Source organism: Melanostigma gelatinosum (assembly GCF_949748355.1).
Source record: "Melanostigma gelatinosum genome assembly, chromosome: 18".
Classification (NCBI taxonomy): domain Eukaryota; kingdom Metazoa; phylum Chordata; class Actinopteri; order Perciformes; family Zoarcidae; genus Melanostigma; species Melanostigma gelatinosum.
This window is the reverse complement of record NC_136651.1, coordinates 3,126,265-3,152,715: the sequence shown is the minus strand read 5'-3', so window position 1 is coordinate 3,152,715 and position 26,451 is coordinate 3,126,265. Positions and strand designations below refer to the sequence as shown.

The following is a 26,451-nucleotide window of genomic DNA, read 5'->3' as shown; positions in this document are numbered from 1 at the left end:
TGTGAAATTTTACCCAGAGGAGGCTTGTTCTCCTCAAACTACAATCAGGATGAACCCTTTGCTCGACAAAGTGAAGGCCTGATTGTCTTTGTCCACAGCACATGTTTAAGCCACATGGTCAGAGCCCAACAATCTGATCTGATAAGAGTTGAAATGTCGTCTTTTGGACAACATTTACGTTGCTGCTGATCTATGTTGTTCCTGTCGTAAATGCATTTAATCAATGAATTAACATACAAAAGACTTAAAACTGTTATGATTATTATTATCACTGTTATTATTATTTATTTTTCTTTAATATTAATCAAACATGCATAGATAAGAATACATTTCTGACCTTCATGTTAAAAGTAAACTTCAAAATAGCAAATGCATCGAATGTCCAGATACACAAACTATTTATTTGGGATCTTTTAAAGTGTCTTTCCTTCAAGATGTCTCTCCTTATACTTATTTGTACGAGGTTAAAACACATTGTTCTACTTATTATTAGTTTGTATGATTTGTGCTATAAATAACGATAATGGTGATTGTTTTTATGACCATTTATTGTTATAAAGATCAATACAAACAGCATAGAAATAGCTTGGTGCAGCAGAGGACTTTGGGTTTCATGTTGATGCACCTGGCTGGTTCCACATTTTATTCGAGGCATTACGGGGCCAGAAACTAAACATGTTTACTGTTAAACTGCGTCGTGAACTGTTATTAGTGAGACTAAATGAAACGAACAGACCAATTATTATTGAAGAATAATAAAAGTGTGAATGTTGTTTTTTTTAAACGCATATCAGTGTTTTTATTAACCTTAAAATGTTTCACATTGGAGGAAAAACTACATCGGAATTCAAAGTCCGATACTTTTTACATCATGGGTTCATATGAGTTGATGTGCTGATGCTGTGGTGACGCATTTATACAAAAATAATCAACTGAAAGGAGAGGAAGATATTTTAAACATGTGTGCATTATATGTCTGTTTTATTCCGAGCATGCATTTAAGCCAGGACACACATTAATCCTATCCGTGGAACGGTTTGAATGCAAGTCCAACTTGTATTCCCAGTCATTGTTGCTGGTTTTCTGTCTTCGCGACACACTTTTTCTGCTTCGTCAAGTGATGTGACGCTGTTGAGCTCCGTATGAGACTCATTTATTCAGTGTAGGTGTCCGAACGTGGCCCAAAATGACCCGTTTACTCGCCTCTACGTTCATAAAGTCGCCAAAGTCTTTACGACTTGCTTTGAAATATAGATTATTCTCGCAGCCGCGAATGCTCCAACACATTTACTCAAAGCCCAATGGCTTTTATGGGCTGAGTGCGGTGCTTTATCCCCTCTCCTCATGACCTGTGACCCAGCAGGATAAACTGCTAACTGAGCTTCAGTCATGCTCAAGGAGGCTGATGCCCACATGATCTATGACATTTCATGAAAAGACCCTTTTTATTAATTGCAGGACGACCTAAATATTCTGCTGATAACAAAACGCCAAACCAACCAAATCATGAGTTACGGTCATTACAGACGTTTTATCACCAACAGCTCTGTTTGTTTTTACTGATCTTCGTTGTTGTCCTTGTTCAGCTCTTTGACTGCATATCTCTGTATGAAGTGTTCTTGGAACAAACTACACGACAGCAACGAAGAACAGGAGTCAAATTCCTTCCCAGCGTCAGTAAAGCTGATTCTGATTCTCTGAGGTTTGGAAAGGTTTCTGCACCTGAATCCAGCACAACCAACACCCTGAAACATTGTGATGCTCCACTTTAAACACTCCTCATGAGTTTGTCTGCACTTTACTACACTGAAAATGAATTCATAAATAATCAGAGAGGCTGATCAAACAGACTGCTGAATCTGAAATACTGCTACACATAATAACAAAATAACAATAGCAGTAGTAATAAGAATAGTAATATAAATTGGAGCAAATAATCATTACAAAAATTATTAAATATATAGGCTAACAATATCATTACATGATCATATCATTTTTTTAATAATAGTATAATAATGAGTGTAAGCCGATTTTCTCATAACGGAAATCTTTATTCAACCTGGTAGATTTTAGTTTTTACTCTATTTTCATCAACCAAACTATTACTGGATGGATGGATGGATGGATGGATGGATGGATGGATGGATGGATGGATGGATGGATGGATGGATGGATGGATGGATGGATATACCATCCCGGTCGTCAATTATGTGCGCAGACGTTATTGTTATTTGTTATTGTGTTAATTCAACCAAGTTAAAGCAGCGCCTATAAGTCACATGACAAAAAAGTAGAACGTAGCTCATTATTCTAGCACAATGATGGGCTTTAGGTTCTGATGAGTTTGGCTTCATTCATTCTTCATGAAACGTGTTTTCAACATGGCGTTTGAATGCTCGGTATGAAGGCGGTGTTTCCCAATGACGTTTATAAATGATTCGAAGCTGCAGGCTGATGCAATAGGCCCACATATTGGCGTTATCACCCCCCAACGAACTATTTGACAAATTAAAAAGCAATTGCAGAGTAACCATGCAGAGGCGATGTTAGACTGTTCAATCAGCTCTTAGTTGAGTATTTCAGAGGAAATCCTTCAGAATATCGCACATTATAAAGATACAACAGGAATATTTCACGCATGCGATAATACAGGCTATTCACTAATACCTCCAAAAAGGTAAAACACACTATTGGTATAGGTGGAATACCCAGATGTGATTTATTGAAATATTCCATAAAAATACTATGAATTACAATTGACCACAGACAGTGTAAATCCCTGTACGACTCTTATTGTGAAAGTACAGCAATTGGGAAATATCCCGCGCGGCTACACAAGTTATTATTTACCTTATTGCGTGAATTATTCCTGCATTCTCCGTTTAAAGCTCCTCTATTTGTAAACAAGTCCACACTGACCTCCATCTCTTCTCTCTCTCTCTCTCTCTCTCTCTCTCTAGTGTGTGTGTGCGTGTGCGCGCGCGCCTTCCTGTCTCTCGTTGCGTGTTACATCATCACGCAATAGCTGTCCTCCCGTGGCCTAGTGAACTGGCTCCAAGCGCTGCACCAATTTAGCCATCCACTACACACACGTTGCTTTGAATAAGGGGGATGCAGACACACGCAGTCAATTGGCGCACACATCCAGTCACGGAAGCAGCGCGCCTGTACAGTAATACGTCTATAGGCTGGCCCACAGGCTGCAGAGCTCATGAAATATTTAAATATAAGAAAAGGGGTCGCACACAATCAACGCAGGGGTCGCAGCTCTGCAGCACCATGCTTGGCACTGACATTTGTTTCGGAGATTATTAACATATAAATATTGAGTAATCTGGTGCGTAATTATCTGCCAATGTGTGCTTCTGCGTAAAAATGCCACTCCATTTGGCTTTTTGTGTCATCATAATGCAAACGATGCTCTTCCCCGTGTGGGAGCCAAAATAAAGGTGAGTAAACACCAAACAAAGGTGAGGGGGTTCCAACCCCACATGTCCGCGACTCCAAGCAGCAAACATTTCATTTTCTCTGGTGAGCGGGGAACAAAAAAAAACTGTGTCAAATAAGAGCAGATAATGAAATATTACACGAGGAGTGTTTTCTCAAGAGCTGACCGTCGACATCAGTGTAATCACCGACATGAAGCAGGCAAAGTCGCGCCTTCCTGTCCGCTCACCGTAATTACGAGGATGAGTGTGAGAGAGGTCAGAGTGACACGCAGGCCTCATGTGCGCATGTCCCACGCTGACACGAGAGTGCAAAGATCTGAACAAACTGTTTGAGCACGTAAACAAATAGATGAATGAATTACATATTTTTTTGTGGCTCACACACGCTTTTCTGAACTTTCCAAACCTCAAAGTAATACAGGTGCTCACCTGTAAATCAGCTGATCAATTAGCACCATCTCAATGTAAACACACGATAAAATCATTTAAAGTTATTTTGCAATATTATTTAGCCTAATTTCCTGTTAATTATAACCCCTGGGGTTGCAGAATGCAGACCCAGCAAGCTCAGCGTCATTTAATGAATGTATTTCCAAACAAATTACCTTTTTTTTTTTTTTGCAAAAAGAAATTTATTTCTTGTTGAAAAACAAACTGTGTAAAAATATCACACTTCAATTACACAATACTTTCCAAAAAAATGTACAATGTTTTATTTCTGAAATAAACACACACTGCATATTATTATCAATGTATAACTTTGCTCTCTGTGTTGTTTTTTTTCAATACAAAGTTCAAATCAAAACCATAAAAAAGTGTTTTGATTTGCCAATCTAATAAGAGAAAAAAACATGGATGTGTTTGACACAAATACATTATTTGCCTATTTTTCAAAACATGTGATCATTTATAACCTGCCCTTAAGTCGTTATCCTGAGACGCCCTAAACAGTGACTGAAACGAATTACTTCATGGTAAAAATACAAGAAAGGTCGTGGTCAAAAGTCTGATTCACACCGAAAACAATGAAAATAAATAGATCTTTTTTTAAACAACATGAATATAGGCACAAATAGTGTTTTTTTATGTCCATCATTCAGCTGCGTGCTATCAAACAAACATACAAAAAGAATCCTACCTTCAAAGAGGGGCGTTTTTTTGTTTTGTTGTTTCTTTCTCGTTTTTTAAAAGTTTCTTGAAAAAAAGTTTCTTGTTAAGACATTTAACAGTCGCTAGTGCCGCTGACGACCCTGTTCGGAAAGTGTTCTACCGGGTGTAAAACGGCTCCGGGGTGGACGGTCTGCGGCCGGCTGGTCCCTGGAGGCCCCAAAGAGGACGGTAGGACCGAGATAACGGCCGGAGAAGTTCTGGAGGGGCTCAGCGACCCCCCGATGATACTCTCTATGGAGAAGGGAGACCGCTGCACCGGGGAGCCGGACTTCTGCACCGGGGCCGCAGCCTGCAGACTGGAGCTGAGCTGGGGATAAAAGCGACTCCTGGCTAAATCCGTGCTGGTGGGCATCAAAGACGGAGCCGGGATAACGGTCCCCGTGTGCGCGTGCGAATGCCTGGAGTGCTGCTGCTGCTGCTGAAACGCAAAAAGTGCAGAGTGCGTGTGGTAGGACTGGAGCTGGATGCCGTATCCCCCGCAGCCGTACGGTCCGTACCCGTACGCGGCAGCAGCAGGGAGAAAACTGTTGTGCTCCCGCAGCAAGTCCTGCGCCTGCGGCCGCTTGAAGCGCTTTCTCCTCCGCAGGAAGCTCCCGTTGTCGAACATATCGGCCGACTCCGGGTCCAAGGTCCAGTAGTTGCCCTTCCCCGGGTTTCCGGGCTCCCTCGGTATCTTCACGAAGCAGTCGTTGAGGGACAAGTTGTGCCGGATGGAGTTCTGCCAGGCCGGGAACTTCTCCCGGTAGTACGGGAAGCGGCTGCTGATGAAGTCGCAGATCTCGCTGAGCGTGAGCCTCTTTTTGGGGCTCTGCAGGATGGACATGGTGATTAAGGCGATGTAGGAGTAAGGGGGCTTCACCAGGGTGTTCTTGCCCGCCGGCTTGTAGCTGTCCCTCGAGGAGGTGGAGCCGTCCAGGCACGGAGGAGGAGAGCCGGACAACAGGATTCCGTCGCGCATCTGTGCCACCTCGTCCACGTAGGAGCGCGTCTGGCCGTCTCCATCCTCCCCCTCACCGACCACGTCTATGTCGGTCTCTTCCGACAGGATGGAGGCATCCGACATCTCTGAGCTCAGAGTCATGGCTCGCACACGGCTGTGCCCTCCCGACGCCAGATGAGGAAGACTATGAGATGCACGAGCTGCCCTGCCCTCCCTCTTCAACAACTCATAAGAGGAGGAGGAGGAGGAGGAGGAGAGGAGAGGAGCGCGTGTCGCCGTCGGTGAGAGCTGTCCCCCTGTTTTCTCGCTATTTCCACATGTTTTCAGGATGTTTTTAATTTTTTTTTGTATCGCCGTCTAACGAGCGGTCCCGTCGATGCCAGGCGGAGAAAAATGTGCTGGCAAACCTGCAAACGGGCCAAAACCTGAATCACAGAGGGGGCGGATCTCCTCCCGTTATTTATACCAGAGCCCTGGTCACATGGGGAGCAAACGTCAGCGAGGCAAATGAAAAGAGAGCGAAATAAATAAATAACACAAAAAAGGTCTTTGAAAATTAGCTGAGTGTTGTCAAAAAAAAAAAGAAAAAAAGTTTGGTACAATCTTTTTATTGTCATTCATGGTGACCTTTGGTCCGCAATAATCCGACGTTTTTATTCCACCAAAGTCTTTTGCGCAAAAATAGATTAAATTTTTTTTAGGAAAGTCTAATTACTGATGTGGCCAATGATAAGATCGAAGCAGATATCTTGACAGCGTTGTATTTATTTATAAGTTACATTCACGAAGCATACATTTTCATTTTTAATGTTCGTAAACAAAGCCTCCGGATACTTGGGATTACTATTTTAAAGGGTGTTTGTTTCTTCTAATATATACATTTAGTTTATCTTAAAGAACTGCGGTATTTAATGTGAATTGCCTTCTGAAATAGTGCCGGAGACGTGGTGCACCGTGTCCAGGCAGCTTCGTTTGCGTGATCCGGTAGTTATCGCGATTATCCGCGAGCCATTTGTAATGGAAAAGAGTCAGCTGTTAACTCGAATCAGTCACGGGTCACGCAGAGCATGCAAGCCCCAGATATAAGGCCTCTGCCGTGCGTCTGGAGCATGGTGCTGTGCGTGTGTGCGTGTGTGTGTGTGTGTGTGTGTGTGTGTGTGTGTGTGTGTGTGTGTGTGTGTGTGTGTGTGTGTGTGTGTGGACATTTATATTAATGCCATTTTATTTTCGAGAATGTAACTTTTAGAGGGGTCCAAAAATATTTTTTTAAATCTCAAAGTTGTACAGGTAAATCACATAAAATAAAAACATATATTAAATTAATTAAATTCACTGTGTATAGAACCATTAAAAAGTATGATGATAGCCTATATAATATATATTTAAATCCAAATGTCTAGATTGCTTATTGAAATGGACCCTAAATAAAACACGTGAAGCTCATTCATGTTTGTTAAATTGACACTAGTATTAGTCTCACGGTTAATTTACAGATTGGTGAATCAATATGAATAAGAGTGAGGTAATACAGTATGAGTAGGTTATGCTTGGTTATATTCTCGCTGCAGTTCAGCTTTGCCCTCAAATGTTATTGATGTTTGGCTGAAAGTGATTTTGCAACTTTTTCCTCTTTTGTTTGTGAGAGAAAACAGCAGACATACTCGTACTTTTTATCTTAGCAAAACAATTAAAATAAAGTAATCACATTTTCCAAAAATATTGCCCTCTTGTTGAGTTTAATCAAATTATTTAGGGGAAAAAAAACAACTTTCCCAAACTTCTGCACATTTCATTTCTCCCTTTTGTTTCGTTCTAAAGAGAGGAGCCCGTTGTCATCTGTAGATTGCTTGTAATCACACTTCTAATCTATACATGAGGTTATGATGACTTTAGATTTAAACAGGTACTCTGTAGCCCTTCAGTAACTTTTCAGAGGTTCCCATTTGACCAGCGCCATCTAGCGGTGAACTTGTCTCATAATTAAAACACTTATGGCCCATAAAAGAAAAAAAACTGTTACAGCTGTGTGTCACAACCAACAACTTAGCACTAACTTCCCATAAACCGACCATTTGTAGTATAGAGTTTGATGTAAAGTACAACTGACTTATCATCTCTAAAAGCTCTAAAATATTCTACTGGTGTCTATAAATAATAATTATTTGTGTATGCAATATAACTGTGCTGTTGTAAAATTAATGACAAAGTTTTTTGGGAAAAATACAAACAGTTTTCACTGTAATTTCTGTTTACTCTGATTTGCTTTTGTTATAACTGGTTGAAGGCTGTATTTATTTTATTCATCCACCACTTTTGATATTATCTGTACTATATAATAAACACAATATACTATATGGATTATTGTTTTGTAATGCATAGACAAAATATAGTTTGATCAACAGACACACATGCAAGTTGATTAATAATTTAATTTATAGTTTTGTGATTAAAATAAAGTGAATGAATCATTGCTGTTCAGAGGAATCTTTGCAAAAAGACTTGTTTTAATTGAATAGTTTTGTCTGATACATTTTCACAAGTCATTCACCTCATTGATTTTACCTTAATAATCAATAAGCATAACACGTGTAATCCATAAAATGGTTTAAGATGTGTGTGAGTAAAAATAATCCATGGATCTATTACATTTATTGAAAATAAATGTAAGCCTGCTTTAGTTCTCCCTGTCTTATTCCTCAGACCTTTATTTGAAGCATGCACGCGCGATATATGGCGAATGGCTCTCGAGCATTTGTACATCCAAAAAGTTCGTTTTATACCAAAAGTTACAATTTACTGATTAGAAACCGTTCAAAAGCAAAAGTACGAGTTTGTATATGTAATAAAGTAAAGTTAGCCCCAAATGCCTTGACTGACATTATCAGGATGAATAAAAGTCAGCATCAAAAAAATGAATTAGGCGAATATTTCTTTCTTCCAACAGCAGCCCGTCGCATGTGTGGTAAACCACCTCTAACGTGTTTCTAAATCCCCCCTCTGCGATCCGAGGCTGTTCCTGTGCCACGAAAGGACCAAGAAAGCACTTAGCTGCTTAAACGCGACCCGCGACCCGCCTGTCTGCCTGACAACCCCACAGTGTCACCGCCTGAGAGGGGTCCGCGAGGGGTCCGCGAGCCATGTGATGAATGCGCATCACATGCAGCAGAGGCGAGACAAAGTGCGAGGCACCGAGCGGGAGGTGGACTGCAGAGAGCCTGATACGAAGACGACACCATCCGCAATTAAATGTAAGAAAAAAAATAGCTTGAATACAATTTAAAATGTTTTAAATATGCATTAAAACTCATAGTTATGTTTAGAAAAATACATAAGTGTCAAAACTTGTTGCAGTTTGTATTTTTTTGATGACACCAAACTTTGTGATTATTTTTGCCAGTGATGGTTTCTCACTCTCTCCAACATGTTTTCTGAAGTCCTCATAAAGTTCTAGAATCTGCACCTCAGCTCATCATTTATTCATTATTTGGATACGTTTCAGTGTCTTGGGTGAAAGGTTGAGTATGTGCTGCAGATATGTCTGCAAAAAATATTTCAACTAAATCCCAAATAAATAAGTAAAGAGAACTGATCCTTATTATCACGAATATGGCTTTTAATCATTGTGGGAATGTATTCATTATATTCTGTAGTTTGATTGTTCTTCACACAATATGTTTAGAAAGATCAGATTAGATTAATTAAACGGCTATATGTAAAATGATCTTGAAGTTGTGATAAACAGGTGGCTGCTTCATTGGTTTTAGTGACAGTCCTTCAGAATCAAAGAGGAAATGCTTCTCTTCAGACTCATTTTGTGTTGTAATGTTCAACATCTACAGACGGAAAGCTTCAGACACACACACACACACACACACACACACACACATAATGTAGTTTAACAGCCTCAATAGACCAGAATGCAATGCAGTCACAAGACAAACGCACACAGTTCGGGATCTGGTGGAGTAAAGCTGATCTGAGGTGAAATATCCTTCTGAAGTCAAAGAGACGGCACAATGATATCATTCCCCGTGTGACCCAACAGGACCAGCACACGCTCACTCTTACTTTGTTTCACTTTCACCGCAGCAAACCGTTGAGCTTGAATGAGGTTAAAAGGTTCACGCTACAGGTGCAAGTTTGTGACGGGACGACCGCTACCGTGAGCACATTTGGGTACAATGGACAAACTTTGCCTTTGTATGCTTATGTTTATGAATAAATAGATAGAGAGGATCATTTATTAATTAGAGTTAATCGTCATTATGAAACATGTGTCTGTAATGGTATACTCAAATTAAAGAGCTCTCTCTCTCTTTATTTATATTGTGAAATTTAGATTAATTACAATAATTGAATATAGAATATGATCCTCCTTCTAATCCCCAAACAACTGTCTACTTTATCATGCAAAAACAGGCCACATTCCAGCACTGAAATATGTAAATGTATCTTTTCAATGTTCAAATGTGTCTTTTACCAAACAAACAAGGTGGTGGAACAGTTTCTAGTGGTGAATTGTCCTCCCTTTGACTCAAGCAGAGTTAAACACACTTTTGACAAAGAGTGGCGTTTATTCCACAGCCCTTTGCACACATTTTAAAATGTCATCCTCAGAATAGAATAAAAGCTAAAACTTGCTGACACTCTGATAACCATCCCGCCTGCCAAATCATCCACAGCCAAGAAGACCTCTGAATGGGGCGTCTTCTGAGTGAAGTGATCAAGGTGTCAAATATTGCTCCAAATGGGCAGGACACACATTTTTATAGCCATTCAATACATGTATGTATTTGCTCTCTTAGTGAGACCTAAATAATCTGTCATAAAGCCTTCCACTCTTGGAGATGGATAATCTGACTAAAGTAATGAATTAAGTAGCATTATTGGAGGGCTTTTACAGTAAATTAGCTGTCTGATCAGATTCAATTAATACTTTTGTTTTGACATTACAAGTGTACATAATGGCTGTAATCGGTCATTATTTATGTATGTTAAAAAAGGCAAAAAGTATGTTGATTTCGTCATACTGCAACACAGTGCATTCCAAGTTATATGCAATATTTATGTACAAATAGTGCATATATTTTTAATCTGGGGCAGCCCAAAATCCAAACTGTCCTATTGTATTGATAAGGACCGTTTCGAGTGGTAGAAAGTGTTGCCTGCAAAGCTAAACTCGGGGTATAAAAGCCCTAAATGCTGTATTGCGCTTTTCGCCCTACGTCACTTCCTCCCTCCTCTCTCGCGTCCATCTTGCTCCGCGCATGTGTCTGCTGTTAGTTTACAGGTCAGTGAGGAGCTTTAAATACCTTCTTCCCACCACTGTTTTGCCCCGATCAGACGGCAGGAGGTAAACGAAAGCCTTTTATGACTAGATGGCTGAATATCTGCCGCGGTTTGAAGCTAACGTTGCCGACGCTGTGTGTCACTAGCTCCCAGTTAGCATAAGAGGCTAGCTAAAGTTAGCTTAACAAGTTATTGCACAAAAGCTAAACCACACCTTGTTTCGGTACAACGGTTGGTTGAATTAGTCCGCGGACGTTAGCGTAACACACTCTGGCGATACCCATGGCCCTACTTTGTTTGGCCCGCCACATTATTTTGTTATGCGTCTTCGTTTTGTTGTCCACATTACAGACAACATAGACGAGGAACCGTTAGGTAGCAGAAGCGAAGAAAAAAGGTGCAGATATATGTTTAACATGGCTGTTATTCACCGGTACATTATACAGGAGTATGATAATGTGATATGTGCACATGCAGCACTGTAGTGATGTGATCATAACCTTTTTAAGTGTGCACATGTGCATGACTAAAAACTACAATAGGGGAAGTATCACTTCTTCGTAATAATTATTTATTGCCACAGAAGCACCTCAATGAGGGATGAAAACAAACACTTTTTGCAGAATAACAGTTTTAGAAGGATATCACATTTCAGCTACACCTGGTGCGTTTGTCTTCCCACAATGATCCGTTACACACCTTTAAGGAATATTCTTTGTCTTCTGGATCAGAAGCCCATGAACTCACCAGATCACACCAGTGTTAAAGTCACTGAATGCACTAAACTCAGTTTGTTACTTAATGTCAGAAAACTAAGATTTCTAGATTGTTTTGGCACAGATATGCTTTGTACTGTCTTTTCAGAATTACCCCTAACACGTTATTTTTGTTATTTTTAGCAGTTTATTATTGATATTGTAAGATTGTGATGTTTATGAGATGTACAATAATGTGGTTTTCACATGATTTATTTTCAAATATCCAAAATATATTTAAAGAGTTTGTCAAACATGAATGCTGTCAGTATAAATATGCACTAAGATACATTTTATATAATGTGCTTTCTTTCTTTTTCCAGATGAAAGAATCAATTATGAATCAAGAAAAACTTGCTAAACTACAGGCACAAGTCCGCATCGGCGGAAAGGTAAGTGACCAACTCGACGCATTATCACAGGTTACATGACGTGCTTTATTGTTTGCAACACGCCCTGCCGTCTCTGCTGTTTCCTAATGCTGTAAGACCTGCTCAGGCTCTGCTGCTAAATCCATCTTAAGCTCTGAGCACGATACCGAGGATGAAGCATGAATAGATCATGAAGAACTGGAGGTTTACACAGATGTTTGGCTGGATGTCGCCGTAGGGTAGCGCTCGCAGAAAGAAGAAGGTTGTACACAGAACGGCCACCGCGGACGACAAGAAGCTGCAGTTCTCCTTAAAGAAGCTCGGTGTCAACAACATCTCCGGTATTGAGGAGGTAGGAAAAAACGTTCCTCTCAGCTGTCCCACTGTGATTACAGGTGAATCTGATTCTGCTCGTTAACAGCGTACAACTTTGTTCTCTTACAGGTTAACATGTTTACAAATCAGGGAACAGTCATCCACTTCAACAATCCCAAAGTGCAGGCCTCCCTCGCAGCCAACACCTTCACCATCACCGGCCACGCTGAGACCAAGCAGCTGACCGAGATGCTGCCGGGTATCCTGAACCAGCTGGGAGCCGACAGCCTGACGAGCCTCCGGAGACTTGCCGAGGCTTTGCCCAAACAGGGTCAGTAACCTATCGCACCACAGCGTGTTGAATGAAGTCATCATTTAGCGTGAATGACACTATGGATTCAGAACTGTATTGTCCGTGTTTAAAGAGATGAGTCTCGCTGCCCTCAGGATTTAACCTTTTATTGTTTCCACCGTTTAAACTCCTCACTGATCGTTTTCTCTTCTTGCAGCTGCAGATGGAAAAGCGCCGATTGCAACAGTAGAAGAAGAAGACGAAGATGATGACGTTCCAGGTGAGTGCTTACATGTCTCATTTTTGCGTTACATGCACAATTGTTTGTTCCACCATTCAAAACAATAGATTCCTCCTCTGCAGTCTTAGTCTGTGTCCACGTAGCTGGCAGAAAAGCACTCCGCTTCATCTTGTTTTTTATGTTGCTCTGACGACATATCACAACTCATATCTCCGTTGTATGACAGACTTGAATCGCTCCTTAGGTTTTTATTATGTATTTGGTCCACTTTCCCCTTGTCTTACATTGTTTTTCATCATTAGAATCAGACAGAGGATGCTTGCCCTCCATAGTTTAACGCTTGATCTGACAGCTTTAGAGCAAAGAAGATATCATCACAACCAGCAACATTCTGTGTGCGCCCGGCCGATCTGCTCTCACAAATGTGTGTGTTGTGATGGTGTCTGTGTGACGTATAAAGCTCAGGATGGACCAAAACAAGCTTCTCCTCCATAACGTCTACGGTGACATCATCAGCACTTTTTCCTGAAAAGTTCAGGGATTTTCAATTTGACACACAAAAAACACGGAGCGCTCCGAAAAAAAGACACTGGGAGCAGCGCTCTCTTCTCATTGGGAACAGTTGAAAAAAGACGCTGGCGCTCAGAAAGACTGTGGACAAAGGCCCTTATTTGGAAATGCTCCTTCACACTTGTCCATTATGGAACGATGTCTTTCCCTCAGTTAAATAACCGTGGCAGCTTTGTTTTCTTCTGGCTCGTGAAAGGGGGTCACATGAAGGGGCTTCATCAATGACTTTAGAGTGATGGTGCAACGCAGGGTTTAGTATTTAAATCTCATGTTCATTGTTTATAAGATCTTAAGATCCAGTTTGCTTTTCTATGTGAGGAGAATGAACCCAACACATGAGGTTGCCATTACAACAACCTCATCTTTTCCCAGGACGTCTCTCGGGTCCTCGCTAATGTAGCAAACGATTACACATGTATTCAGCAGTGGGAGCAGCCCGGTGGCTCAGGGGTTAACAGCCATCGCCATCATGTTGTTATTGGAGTTAAGTTTCCTTTTTGTTATCCCTCTGAAGGAACATGTTCACTCAGACCTTTTTGAATTGTTTCCATTTTAACCCCTCGACCCTTTGAGCCCGGGCTTTGAAAGGCAGATTTCTCACATTTCACGGGAGGAATTGAAGACGACCATTTGATGCTTCGGCCCCCCATCATTTTTACAGCTGCTCTCAGTAGTTGAGAAGGGTCCCATCTGTCCAGCACATTGCAGCCCATGTGGGAGTGGGGGAAAGATGAGCAAATCATTTGGATTGCGCTGCAGCGAGTATCACGTTTCAGATAAACACGCTTTTCCTGAATTGTGCTCCGGCACCTCGGAGAGTGATTTGTGCAGATGGACATGCCTCTCCCCCCCGAATCAATCAGCTCACCACGGAGTCTTTTGTTGTTTCAGATCTGGTGGAGAATTTTGATGAAGCATCCAAGGATGAGGCTAACTAGAGGAAACGGGACTCCCTGACGTGTCTGACGGGACCATGTGAGGCCCAAGATGTTTTGCTGTCTATTTGGAGAGGTGGAGAGCTAATCGTTAAAAGTACTCGAGAAGATGTATAATCGGTCAACTTTTGACTGCGAGTGTTCTTTTAAATGTGCAACACCTGAACAAAGTACTTGCCTACTCTTATGAATTATTTTTGAGTAATTTTCTAGAATAGTACTGTGAAGTATTAAAAACCCGGGGAAGCGTACGGTATCTTCGTAGTCATTCCACTTCCTCTTTTCCACATGCTTGTTGTGCTCCGTGTGTCCAGTTAAGTGAGAGATTGCGTGTAAAACGTGGTGTTTAAGGCCCCCGCTGTACATCTGCCATGTTACTGAACCTTCATTCTTCGTGGCCTCGCTCAAACCACCATATCCGGAATAAACCTTTGCTACTGTCAAAAAAATACACAATTTCTGTTTGTTTTTTTCCTCCTCGAGGACGATTTCCACCGCTGAAAAAATGTTGCTCTTCTGTAAATTGGTCGGCGTCCTGAAGTGTTACATTGTTATACAACTCAGTTAAAGGAGCACGTCACTGAAAAACATCATGCAGATTTAAAATACATCACTGAAGGATTTATGATGTATTGTAAAATTGTGATGCCGTGCAAGAAACAGTTTATTATATTCTTATCTCATAACTGTATTCCTAAAGCTTTATATTCAGTGATAGACTTGTCCTCTGACTCCATGTACAGCACTCAACAAGTACGAAATAAGTGTTTTCTCTTTTTCCAGTTTAAAAAGATATTTTAATTAAATAACAGATTCATATCAGTGACTAAGCAGTGGTTTGACCTTTCATGGTGGTCAGTACAAGGTATTTGTCGATACACCACCTATGACTGGTATGAACCACCAACACGCACACACAGCACCACAAGACCCCTGTTGGATGCTTTAATGAGGTGAGGTTATTTCAGAAAGCACAACACGTCGGCAAACATTAGTATCACAACACACAGAAACCAAACAGACTTCACATCGATATACTTTAGTCACATTACAACACTGACTACGGTTCTCAAATAAATAACGTCGGTATGACAAACAGCTTGGCAGCGTCATAAAAGCACAGTCTGTAAAAACCTATTTTCAATTCAACATATTACATTGGTATTCTTTTAAAAATGCTTTCTTTTTATGGCGAATAAGTTCGTTTAAAAAATAAACCGCTGACATGGCGGTAAAAAACATGTACAATATTAAAACCTCCATGCTTTAATGCAAAATCAATCCTACACTGCACTCCACGCTATGCAGCATACTACAGAGAGAGCAGTGCATGCTGGGTTGTATCTGGATCAGATTTGCTACTCCACATTCAACGTGGAAAGAAAAGTAAAACGGTTAGAAAGGTGGGTTCACCGCACAAACCTTCATGTGCGGCACGCCAACAGAATCATGTTGAACTGAAACATCACTCAGTGGGAACAGAGTATCGTGCCGGCCCGCAGCCCAGCCGCGCTACGTGATTGTCCAGAGCCGTCACTTGTTACAGTTCACTCTCTGATTCCCATCAGCAACTTCAGCAGGTGTGCCTCCATCACCTGTTGAACTAAACAGAGAAACATACATCAGTGTGTGAGTCATGGAAGAATGGTCATTTTTTCTTTTTCATCTACTGAGATTACCGAGTAGAGACAAAAAATGACCTTTTATTTAAAGCACAACTTGTTCCAGTAATGTCAAGATCTGTTTCTCAGTCTGTGTGCACCTCCATGTTTTAAACCCATTAAATTTAGGCTCAGACTATCTGCTTCGTTTACGCTCACCATTCCGGTGACCCATCGCTACGGCCATGTCCATCGCATTGAATCCAGAATCTGACTCGATGGTCGGATCAGCACCACTCTCTGGAAGACACACAAACAAACCCCGGACTTTATTATTTCACATGTTTATGGGTAGCAGCAACACATACCGGAACACGAGACATTCATGGTCATCCTGTGGGACGGATGGATGTTTGTGACCACAGGTGTTACTTTCAGTGAAACATTTGTCCTCACCTAACAAGATTTCCACACAGCGCACATGGTTCCCATGGACGGCGTAGAGCAGAGGGGCTCCTCCATTCTGAAAGCCACACGAAGGATCATCAAAACACACAAAGGGCTTCATTAGATGGCAAGATGACATTAAACCAGCACAACGTGAGTGAGAGATCTCCCTAATAGCATAACCTCATCATTTGTTGTTCTATTCTACGAGAGCAGAACATGAGATAGAAGCTCTGCATTCTTACCCAGTCGTATTCATTGACGTCAACACCGCAGTCGATGAGCATCTTCACAATGTCGGTGTATCCCTTACTGCAGGCCAAGGACAAAGCACTCTCCCTCCCTTTGGCCAGGACGTTTGGGTCAGCAGCCTACGGCGAAGAGTGACGACCAGCAAATAAATAAAGAGGACTTGATGGAATATTAATAAAACCGTGAGATCTGAACGACACGTCGAGCTTTCCGTACATTTTGGAGGAGAAACTCGACGACGGCGATTTGTCCGTGTGCGGCTGCCCACATCAGGGGGGTGAAGCCTTCCTCGTCTTGGTGGTTGATTACAGTCTCTGTTAAAATGTTACACGAAAAGCAATGTGATTACCGCATCTCCATACCCACAATCCTTTGCAGGAGTGCATCTGTTCGACACAACTAATATTTTTTGGTCATTTTTCAAGCAAAACCTGCCAAATATTTTCTGGTTCCAGCTTCTTAAATAAGAATATTGTCTGATTTACTTTAGTCTGATATGATAGTTAACGCTATATCGCTGTTTTTTGAAATGTTGTTCAGACACAAGACATTTAAAGACGTCACACTGGGCTCTACTAAAATGCAGAGGCCATTTTTCACTATTTTCTGATTCGTCTTTAATGAACATAATAATTAGCTGCAGCTCTAAACACCAGTGATAGTGAGTGGTGTTTCAGATCATTTCACCACTGCATGACCAGTAGGAACTCTACCCGACAACCCACATGAGTTTACCTACCCTGTTCAATCCTGCTGGCCAGAAACACCATTTCCCCCTGGGCTGCAAGCTGATGAATGGACAAAGCTGAGAGGAACAACATGCAGGTAATTATCAACATTTGGACTGGATTTGTGTTGTAAACATGAAGTAAATAAAACGACTTTGGTACTTACAATGCACCAACAGAGGCGTGGATGATACCTCATTGCCGCGGTGTTTATTTGTGAGTGTGGTGGACTGTTTGATGGGGGAGAAATGCTTGGTGGTGGATGGCGTGTAGACGTGGCGCACCTGTATACCCGGGGAGGGGGACGTCTGGATGTTGCACTCAGCTGAAACACATATTGAGGCAAGTGAGCTCACTGAAGTCAGACATCGTCACAAGATAACCAAAAACCTACCTTTAAATAACACAGAGGCCACCTCCAGATCGGAGTTGACCTGGTCCTGGATGTTCTTGCTGTCCTCCTCGTTCAGCGACTTGACAAATCTCGAGCAAACGTTCATGTCGAAGCGGTTGGGCAAGATGAATTTTATGCCCATGGCCACATTTTGGGTGCCCGTGTCATCTGGGCTCGCGCCCATCGACTGCTCGGTCTTGATGACACTCAAATCGGGCATTACGCAGATCCCCTCCATGGCCTCTGATGTCCCACCGGAGGCTGACAAGGTAACGTCCATTCTCTGATCCCTCACCGAGCTGTCACACTGAGATTAAACTGAAGCCACCGCGCGCCTGAAACACGGAAACAAGTCGTATAACGTTATATATAAAAACAAATACATATTTAGTCACAATACGTATAGCGTTAATGTTTGCTAGCTTGTGGCTGACAAAGCTAACCTAAAAACATGTTTGGATATTAAATGCCTAATAAACTGTTAACTATCAGTTAGCATGCTAGCTGTTATTGTAACCTTCCGTTAGTCACAATAATACACCGTGGGAAAAAAATGAAAGCTTCTATTAGTATTTATTTGAAATAAAGACCTCTCTTACTCGATAAGGCATTGTTTTATTTAAATATCCTCATACGGTCACCCTTCTTCATTCGGTGTTTTGATCACATTTACGCATGCGCAGTTAGTGGCGTCCACAAAAGGGTGCATCCACTATTAACCTCCCCCGTTTTTAGTTCCGGAACCTCTACATCATGCTGCTGCCAAACAGATTTAAGTTTATTGATAAATAATAAACACTTAAGCAGACATAAAATGCTAACAATCAACATACATACATACATACTGAGGGAGAATTAACCCTGAAGCTGCCAGTAATGCAACATCGAGGCTGTAATGCAGCGACCACCACGCTAGGGGGCGGTAATCCACCTCCGAGTTTATTGTCAACTCCTTTTTTGAAAGTAAGAGGAAGCCAAAGAAACCTCTCGTTCCGCCCGCTTGGATGTACTATGCATAGAACCGAGTGGTGGAGGGGGGGACACTAAGAAATACATACTTGTATAAATTACCACACTTTAAAGATTGTCAACCGGTTTGCACAATGAGCGGGATACCAGGGACCGCTGTCGTCCAGGTCACCAACCTGTCCGCGGCCGTGAGCAGCGAGCAGATGCGCACTCTGTTCGGTTTCCTGGGAGACATCGAGGAGCTGCGGCTCTACCCGCCCGAGTAAGAGCACCCTGCCCCCGGCGACGGCTAGCTAGGCAACACCGCGGACTTGCGGCCTACGTAAACATGAAAAATCAAGACCAAAGCGAAACACAGCTAACCTTTTTCTTCTTCTTCTCTGTTTGTGTTTTCTTTGACAGCAATGGCCCTCTGTCTTTCTCCTCCAAAGTGTGCTATATAAAGTACCGAGACCCCGCCAGTGTTGGTGTGGCGCAACATCTCACCAATACTGTTTTTGTTGACAGAGCCTTGATAGTAGTGCCATGTGCGGAAGGTGAGTGTGTTTCGTTTAAAAATAATGGGAATGAAATGTCTTGAGTTGTCTCAGTGGGCCTCCTCCCCCGTTTTGAATCCAACCGTTTGGTGTTTTGGTTGAATTCTGGATTATTTGTTTTCTTTTATTACTCACATGGAAAAATTGGCAAGTTGTGCCATTTGGGTAGTTTATTATTTTAGCCACTTTGTTTTGTCACAAGTACTTGAGACAGGTGGCTGGTTGTATCCCTGTCTGTCTGCTGTCAGGTGCTTTCTACAGACGACACTAGAGATATGTTGAATGTGTTTTTTATTTTGAAGCTGCAAGACATTATTTACCTCACTGTAAACACTGGATTCTCTGGAACAAGTAGCATTGTGTATTTTCCATAAGAAGCTGCCATTAATGTTACTCGTTTCATGGAAATTACCAAAATAAGTTCATGCCATCACAGCTAACTTTATCCTCTTTCTCTCTCTCTTTCTTTTATTTTATTTTGGTGCTCCCTTTATTTAAATTCCTCCCCCCCCCCCTTTTGGTGCCACTGTTGTCCCCTTTGTGTACAGTCAAAAGAAAAAAATGATATCACCTCTAACTTGATGCTTTTTTGTCCACGTGACTTAGTGCTGGATGGCTACTGAGTTTATTAATTTGGTTTTGTATGTTTTTTCTGTGTGATTATGTGTGCATATCAGATGACTAGACTGGCCCAGCTGTTACACTACACTAGCCTGAGTCAGGCATTGTTTTCCAAGCCACTATCCCCGATCGGGCCAACGCAGCCTTCAAGGGGGAATGTGACCAGGAGAATAGCCTGCTGCACCTTCCAAGATGGACACCTTGTCTCTTTTTTTATTTATTTATTTTTTCCTTTCCCATGTTGTCTACTGTCTCTATCTAGAAACTACAGTATTGCTTATCTCTAGCTTTGTGTTTTTTATATTTGTTATTTTGGTTTGTTGTTTTGATTATTGTCCAACCCCCCACCCCCCTCTCTCTTTCCGCTACAGCTGCGGCTTGTGTGTGATTGAGTTCTGTCCAGGTTGCTACGGCATACCGGTGGGATGTGTATCACACATGGGATGCTAAGAGGATCACTAACACTTTACTCTCTTGTCACCTCCTCCTGTTGACGTAGCCAGGGTTTAGACGTTCTGAAAGTGAGACCCAGTAGAACCTTTTTAAAATTCTATTTGCGCTTTTCATCTGTGCCGTAAATCTGTAGTAAAAGGTTTTTTTTCTCCCCCTCACATTACTACATCACAGAGCTCTGGTATGGATGTTTAATGTTTAACAATAACACAGCAACTCTCCATTCAACATCATCATTTTATGCTGAGTGCCTCCAGCTGTAATGAACAGAGTTTGTTTCTTGCTGGTCTTAACGTAGCTCTCTTCTCCAGCTATAGAAGCAGCTGACTTTAGTCCAGAGTGGAATCAGCAAAATACCTAATTGGTTGTTTTTTTTTCATGGCTAAGTCTTGGCTAACATTTCCCACAGTTCTTACAATTGTTGTTCTTTTCTGTATCTGATGTCCTGTGTGCTATTAGTGATGCAGCCATTGGGGTTGTCTTGTGTTGCACACCTTTCCAACACTGCGAAACGATCGCCACACGGAAAAGCGCCCATGCTTGATATCGTATGGTTCATGACCAATATGTTTCCAGTACAGGTGACCCATGCATCAACGTGTTGACTCATTCTCTGCATTGTTTTTGTTTTTGATCTATGAAAAGAGACCAAGGCCAAAAATCTGTGTTCTTTTTGTTTCTGAGAAAAATAAAAGTTAAGATTGTTATTGAAAATGATAATTCAGATTGACTGAGGAGAATAATTTAACAAAAGCAAAGTAAGGATGCTCGGTCTCCAGCAGTAGACACTAGAACACGTTGTAGGTTGTTTGGGGAAGTGTATGCTCTCTTTCTCTCTAGAATACAGTGGGCTTATTGTGCAGACATAGAGGAGGCAGAGTGAAGCGTCCCTCTATTGCCTTCGCTAATATCTGCTTCTGTCCTGCAGGGAGAATCCCAGAAGAGGCCAAGGCCTTGTCACTTTTGGCACCTGCCGCCCCAGTACCCAGTCTGATTCCTGGAGGCGGACTGCTACCGATTCCCGCTCCAGCTCCGCTTCAGAATGTGAGTCGCCATCTTGTTTTCTTGTCTGTTTGTCCGTCATGTAAAGCCAAGTTCAGATCGCTGCGCCGTTCACGCTACGCAACTTTCTGTCTTGTAATTCGTTGTGGTTTTCACACTACGTGAGGGACCGGCGGTGGGGGGGGGTCGCACATGACAAGACCTGTCACCGGGTAGAATCCCAGATGAGGTCTACAAACTGCGTTTTGTCATTAAAACTGTTTCCATGTCTTTGCTATTTATACGGTACATCCCAAGTCTTTTTTTTTTTGTCAATTCCTCGCTCCCTGCTTGAACCGGAAGTTGTTCTGCTCCGCCATCTTGACTGATGTCTCAAAGCTCTCTCCTCGCTCCTTCTCTGAGAAGCAAGGAGAGAGGAGGGATCTCTTGAGGAGCCATGAGCGAGGACACACGAGAGCAGCCTTCACGGAAGTCTTTCAACGGCCCGACTTGCTCTCTCCTTGGCTGTAGCTCCCCAACAGACTCCATGACAGGTCCATATGTTTAGACATCTGGGATGAGTCTGCGATGCTTCGGCGATCCTCTCTGCCTCCCAGCGCCAATTTGCAAGCGCCAAGCCAACGGAGATCTGCCTCTGATCTGGGTCTTTTGTCAGGGAGCTGCAGAAACCGGGTCTGGTGTGGTGTGGACTAGGCTTAAGTAAAACCTGAGTGTGTGATTCACTCCCGCAGCTGAACCTTCCCGTAGTGAATCGGCTGTCGGCTGCCCTGGACCCCGCAGCAGCATCGGCGAGCGCCCAGGCCCCCCTCATGGGGAATGTGGATCCCTCAAAAGTGGATGAGATCAGGAGGACCGTCTACGTTGGCAACTTGAACTCACAGGTAACGTCATGTCAAACCTGTGTTCACACCGAACCTACTGAGCATTTAACGTCAACAACAACAATAGAGCTCTGTGGCACAGAGGGAGGAGACATATCGGTCTTGTATACACAGACAATATTTGTTGGTAGACTGAAATCAATGTCAGTTTGTAGGATTTGGTGTGAATAAGAAAAATCCATAATATCACCAGACTTGTACTTTAAGTAGCAACCATCCGTTCCCTCATTCCTATTGCAGTGAAAGATGCCTCATTTCTGTCTTTCTCCAGACAGCTTGACGTATTCATGACACATCAGGACAAATTACAGTTTCCACTAATGATGCTCAGAGCCAAATTCTGTTCATAAGCTATCTGTACCCACGAGAGAAGATATTAAAGCCTTCAAGTGCAGATCAACAGATCAATAAAATAAATCCTTTTAACACGTTAACTCTCAACCGATTCCAGCACCCAAAAAAAATCAAAGCTTCACATTCTGTAGCTGCAAACTTGTTGTCATTCAATCCAGTTATTTTTTTGTCACAGACCACCACTGCAGACCAGCTGCTGGAGTTCTTCAAGCAGGTGGGAGAGGTCAAGTTTGTGCGAATGGCCGGAGACGAGACTCAGCCGACACGCTTCGCCTTCGTGGAGTTTGTGGAGCAGGACTCCGTCGGCAGAGCCCTGACATTCAACGGAGTCATGTTCGGAGACAGACCCCTGAAGTACGTGATGTGTTGAGAGATCGTCTTACAGAGATGTACAGCAGGGACAGAAAATCTAAATCGAGAAACGTGTCATTTATTTACTCTGAATGTCTTTTAGTTGTTTGTGTCAGCTGATTTAGCGTTTGGTCTTTCAGGGTTAATCATTCCAATAACGCCATCGTAAAACCCCCGGAGATGACGCCACAGGCCGCCGCTAAGGAGCTAGAAAGTGTGATGAAGAGGGTGAGGGAAGCCCAGTGCACCATCGCTGCTGCCATAGATCCAGGTACAGCTTTTTGATCGGCTGCATTGTATCACGGTTTTAGTAACGGATTCGTGAAGTTGTTCTGATGCTGAGACTGCCGCTCTGCCTCTAGCTGACCTAGAGAAGCGCTCCTCCAGCCGGTCGAGGAAGACCCGTCTGTCCCGCTCCCGCTCAAGAACGCAAAGGAAGAGGTCCCGTTCGAAACACAGGTGATCAGCTGGCACTCGGAGCTGTGAGGCTTCACTGGCATGACGCTGTAATGGAATGATTGATTGTGTCCAGTTGGTGATTAGCAATTTATTTATTTTCTTTCTCTTCCTCTTGGAGCAGACCGGTGCCGAAAGTGTGCCCGAGGACCGACACCCACAATCCCCGAGGCGCCCACAAGCGGCGCTCCCGCTCCCGAGACAAGAGACAAAGCCGGAGTCGCTCCAGGTATGTCGGGAACAACACGAGGCATCGATCTCAAAATGATCCGTTTCTACGCTGTTCAGTGCTCTGGAGAGGTTTCATCTGCTTCTGTAGTTTAATTTAAGATAATGTATTGTATGTTATCCCTGCACTGGGCACTAGAGGGCCCCATGTTCCTCATAAGTCTAGTAACTTCCTGGATCCTGTTGTGTGGAACATGTCTTTTTATCTAATAAACCTTTTAATACTATAAAGTATGCATCTATGGATGTTTACCTTTATGTTTTTATGTACTTGCACACTGCAGTTTTTTCCGTAAATAGATTATATTGTCTTAATAAATGTAGTTGATCCAGTTAATGTGTTGTCATCAGGGGCCACAGGAAGAGGAGTAAGGAGCGGTCCAGGAGCCCTCGCAGGAAAGTCAGATCACCCTCCCCGAAAAGGTAAATCCACCACTCCATCTTCAGAACACTGCTGAGATGTTCCAGATGTTCGGTCCGTTTCTTTTCTGTTTGGTGGATTCACAAACATTTCAGTGATTTTGTGTCTGCAAGATTGTGATCGGTGTCTTTTTTTCGTTGGCTCCTCTCAGAGGTGGGAAAGACAAGAGGGGGGAGGGCAGCAGGGACAAAAAGGACCGATCGGCATCCAGGAAGAGGAGCCGCAAGGACGAGGACAGGATAAAGAGCAAGGCCAAGCCAAAGAAGGTAAAGAAGCTCACACTTTGGAACACCTCTCTGGAATAACGCCTCCCTGTTTGGGTCCCCCTGCAGCTCTGCAAATCTCTGCTTTACTGTCCTCAACAGACCCCCCCCCCCCCCCACCCACCTCAGAAACTGTTTTTTTGGTGAATGTTTTCACTCTCAAACTCGAGAATCAAACCACGCGAACGCTGACCTACTTTTGAAAGTTTACGATAAAGATCACACAAAGGCGATGGCGAGAGATAAAAGGCGACACATTGTAGACTTGTCACGCTCCATCTTTGCCGTCGATAATCTGCATAATGCAGCCGTACAGTCGTCTCGTGCACTTTACTTCAGTTATCGTAGGTGATACTCCACCCAAACTCTATGCAGCGTTCTTTACTCGTAGCGGAGAATAAAGCTCAAGTTGAGGCGTGTTTCTGGTCCGATGAACATCACACCGACACCGCTGGAAGGCGGAAGCTAAACGGGGTTCCAGTTAGAATTTAGGTTGTTTTTGTGTTGTATCTCAGAGTGTCCTTGTGGTGTTGGTTTTGTGATTCTTCGGGTGATTTAGGCTTTTTTCCTCTGAGTCCGATGTATTTTTTAACTTCTGTTCAGTGAAAAGATCTAACAGTGACTGCATCATTAGTGCCTGAACTCTTGGCCCACCAGGTCTGGTCTGACTGTTACTCGTTGACATTTCAGGTGCAAAAGGACTATGACCGGGAAGAAAAGGAAGACTTTGAGAGTGGACGAGAAGACGCACTCAGCGAGGACATGACGTCATCGCCGTGCGCCGTGCATAATGGCAGCTACAAGACTCACACCGCCGAGTATGCACATCTGGGCAGCTCCAAGTGATTATTGCAGCACCATACGAACTCACCCCGCGTCCCATCTCAGCGCAGTACGGCGTGCGTATAAACACCGGGCGATAACCACTCATTAGCAGCGTGTTTTTCCTCATCGTCGTCATCTCATGATCTGTTTTTTAAAAAACTTTTCTTGAACTTTTTTGGATCCTGTGACTCAGCGGATGTTCAGTCCCCCACTCAAAGGGCAGGTGAGCACTCGGTGCAGCGTTTCCCGTTTTTAGAAGGCAGGCTGAAGGTTTCGCAGACACTAAATAGTTGAGTCGACACCTCAACAGCAGCTGGACATTACACGCGTCCCAAACAAACGCATCGGATTGCATGATATCATACGGTTGTCCACCTCCTCTGTGTGTCAGTCAGCCTGTTATTCCTTCTGTACAGACACAGACTGTAGTCACCCAACCCGGCAGAAACAATGTGCAGCTGCAGAGCTTTTCAAACTCCTCTTGGTCGCCGTGGTCCATTCCTCCTGTGACATCCTGACCACACTTCAGTCGTCTGAAAAGCCTTTCATGCCTCTTAGATTAGAAGTATATCTGCCTTTTCATACGAACACAATGTTTTTGTCTTGATATTGCAAAAAGCTATTTGCAGCAACAGTCTGCGTTAACAGTAATAAAAATGTATCTTACGGTAGAGAGGTTTTTAAATGTTTTCCTTTTATGGCGTCAGAACCGGTGGAAAAAGGTTCACAAATGAGTCGGTCGTGCATAAAGGAACAAAGCAGGTTATCGTTTTATGCGGAGAAGTTTATTTTATCAAATTGAATCTGCTGCATATGAGCACTGAACGGCAAAATCTAATCTGGATTGCAACACATTTCAAACTTGACTGACTTCTTCAGGCATCCTTTAATAACATATCAGAGAAATCTAGTAAAAGTACTGCAGTGAATCCTTCATAATCTAGTAAAAGTACTGCAGTGAATCCTTCATAATCTAGTAAAAGTACTGCAGTGAATCCTTAATAATCTAGTAAAAGTACCGCAGTGAATCCTTAATAATCTAGTAAAAGTACTGCAGTGAATCCTTCATAATCTAGTAAAAGTACTGCAGTGAATCCTTAATAATCTAGTAAAAGTACTGCAGTGAATCCTTAATAATCTAGTAAAAGTACTGCAGTGAATCCTTAATAATCTAGTAAAAGTACTGCAGTGAATCCTTAATAATCTAGTAAAAGTACTGCAGTGAATCCTTAATAATCTAGTAAAAGTACTGCAGTGAATCCTTCATAATCTAGTAAAAGTACTGCAGTGAATCCTTCATAATCTAGTAAAAGTACTGCAGTGAATCCTTAATAATCTAGTA

At 42.6% G+C, this 26,451-nt stretch overlaps 4 protein-coding genes across 8 annotated transcripts; 2 read left to right on the top strand and 2 right to left on the bottom strand.

Moving 5' to 3' along the window:
• Window positions 1-4,282: 4,282 nt before the first annotated feature.
• foxd1 (forkhead box D1) lies at window positions 4,283-5,700 on the bottom strand (the record flags this gene model as incomplete). Its single annotated transcript, XM_079289537.1, has 1 exon — window positions 4,283-5,700. The coding sequence occupies one exon, from the start codon at window positions 5,698-5,700 to the stop codon at window positions 4,672-4,674; it is 1,029 nt and encodes a 342-aa protein (XP_079145663.1). The 3' UTR covers window positions 4,283-4,671.
• Window positions 5,701-10,809: 5,109 nt separating this feature from the next.
• On the top strand, window positions 10,810-14,786 carry btf3 (basic transcription factor 3). 2 transcript variants are annotated; one of them, XM_079289507.1, is made up of 6 exons: window positions 10,810-10,849; window positions 11,927-11,995; window positions 12,213-12,326; window positions 12,419-12,620; window positions 12,799-12,861; window positions 14,284-14,786. In XM_079289507.1, the coding sequence occupies exons 2-6, from the start codon at window positions 11,927-11,929 to the stop codon at window positions 14,328-14,330; spliced, it is 495 nt and encodes a 164-aa protein (XP_079145633.1). In that variant the 5' UTR covers window positions 10,810-10,849; the 3' UTR covers window positions 14,331-14,786. The 2 variants fall into 2 exon arrangements, with proteins under 2 accessions (XP_079145633.1, XP_079145632.1); XM_079289506.1 differs by having other exon boundaries at window positions 10,813-10,912.
• Window positions 14,787-15,350: 564 nt separating this feature from the next.
• Window positions 15,351-18,440, bottom strand: ankra2 (ankyrin repeat, family A (RFXANK-like), 2). The gene is made up of 9 exons (XM_079289126.1): window positions 18,349-18,440; window positions 17,750-18,084; window positions 17,522-17,680; window positions 17,367-17,432; window positions 16,844-16,941; window positions 16,621-16,746; window positions 16,385-16,451; window positions 16,148-16,228; window positions 15,351-15,930 (listed from the first exon to the last, which is right to left on the bottom strand). Exons 2-9 carry the CDS (start codon window positions 18,027-18,029, stop codon window positions 15,875-15,877), a joined length of 933 nt encoding a protein of 310 aa, XP_079145252.1. The 5' UTR covers window positions 18,030-18,084; window positions 18,349-18,440; the 3' UTR covers window positions 15,351-15,874.
• Window positions 18,441-18,738: 298 nt separating this feature from the next.
• On the top strand, window positions 18,739-26,169 carry srek1 (splicing regulatory glutamine/lysine-rich protein 1). Of its 4 annotated transcripts, none has more exons than XM_079289012.1 (11): window positions 18,739-18,980; window positions 19,121-19,254; window positions 21,257-21,372; window positions 22,062-22,211; window positions 22,741-22,919; window positions 23,057-23,187; window positions 23,279-23,375; window positions 23,497-23,601; window positions 23,952-24,023; window positions 24,173-24,287; window positions 24,975-26,169. In XM_079289012.1, the coding sequence occupies exons 1-11, from the start codon at window positions 18,853-18,855 to the stop codon at window positions 25,128-25,130; spliced, it is 1,383 nt and encodes a 460-aa protein (XP_079145138.1). In that variant the 5' UTR covers window positions 18,739-18,852; the 3' UTR covers window positions 25,131-26,169. The 4 variants fall into 4 exon arrangements, with proteins under 4 accessions (XP_079145138.1, XP_079145137.1, XP_079145140.1 ...); XM_079289011.1 differs by having other exon boundaries at window positions 23,494-23,601; XM_079289014.1 differs by lacking the exon at window positions 18,739-18,980 and adding an exon at window positions 20,788-20,909 and having other exon boundaries at window positions 19,238-19,254; window positions 23,494-23,601.
• The last annotated feature ends 282 nt before the right edge of the window (window positions 26,170-26,451 follow it).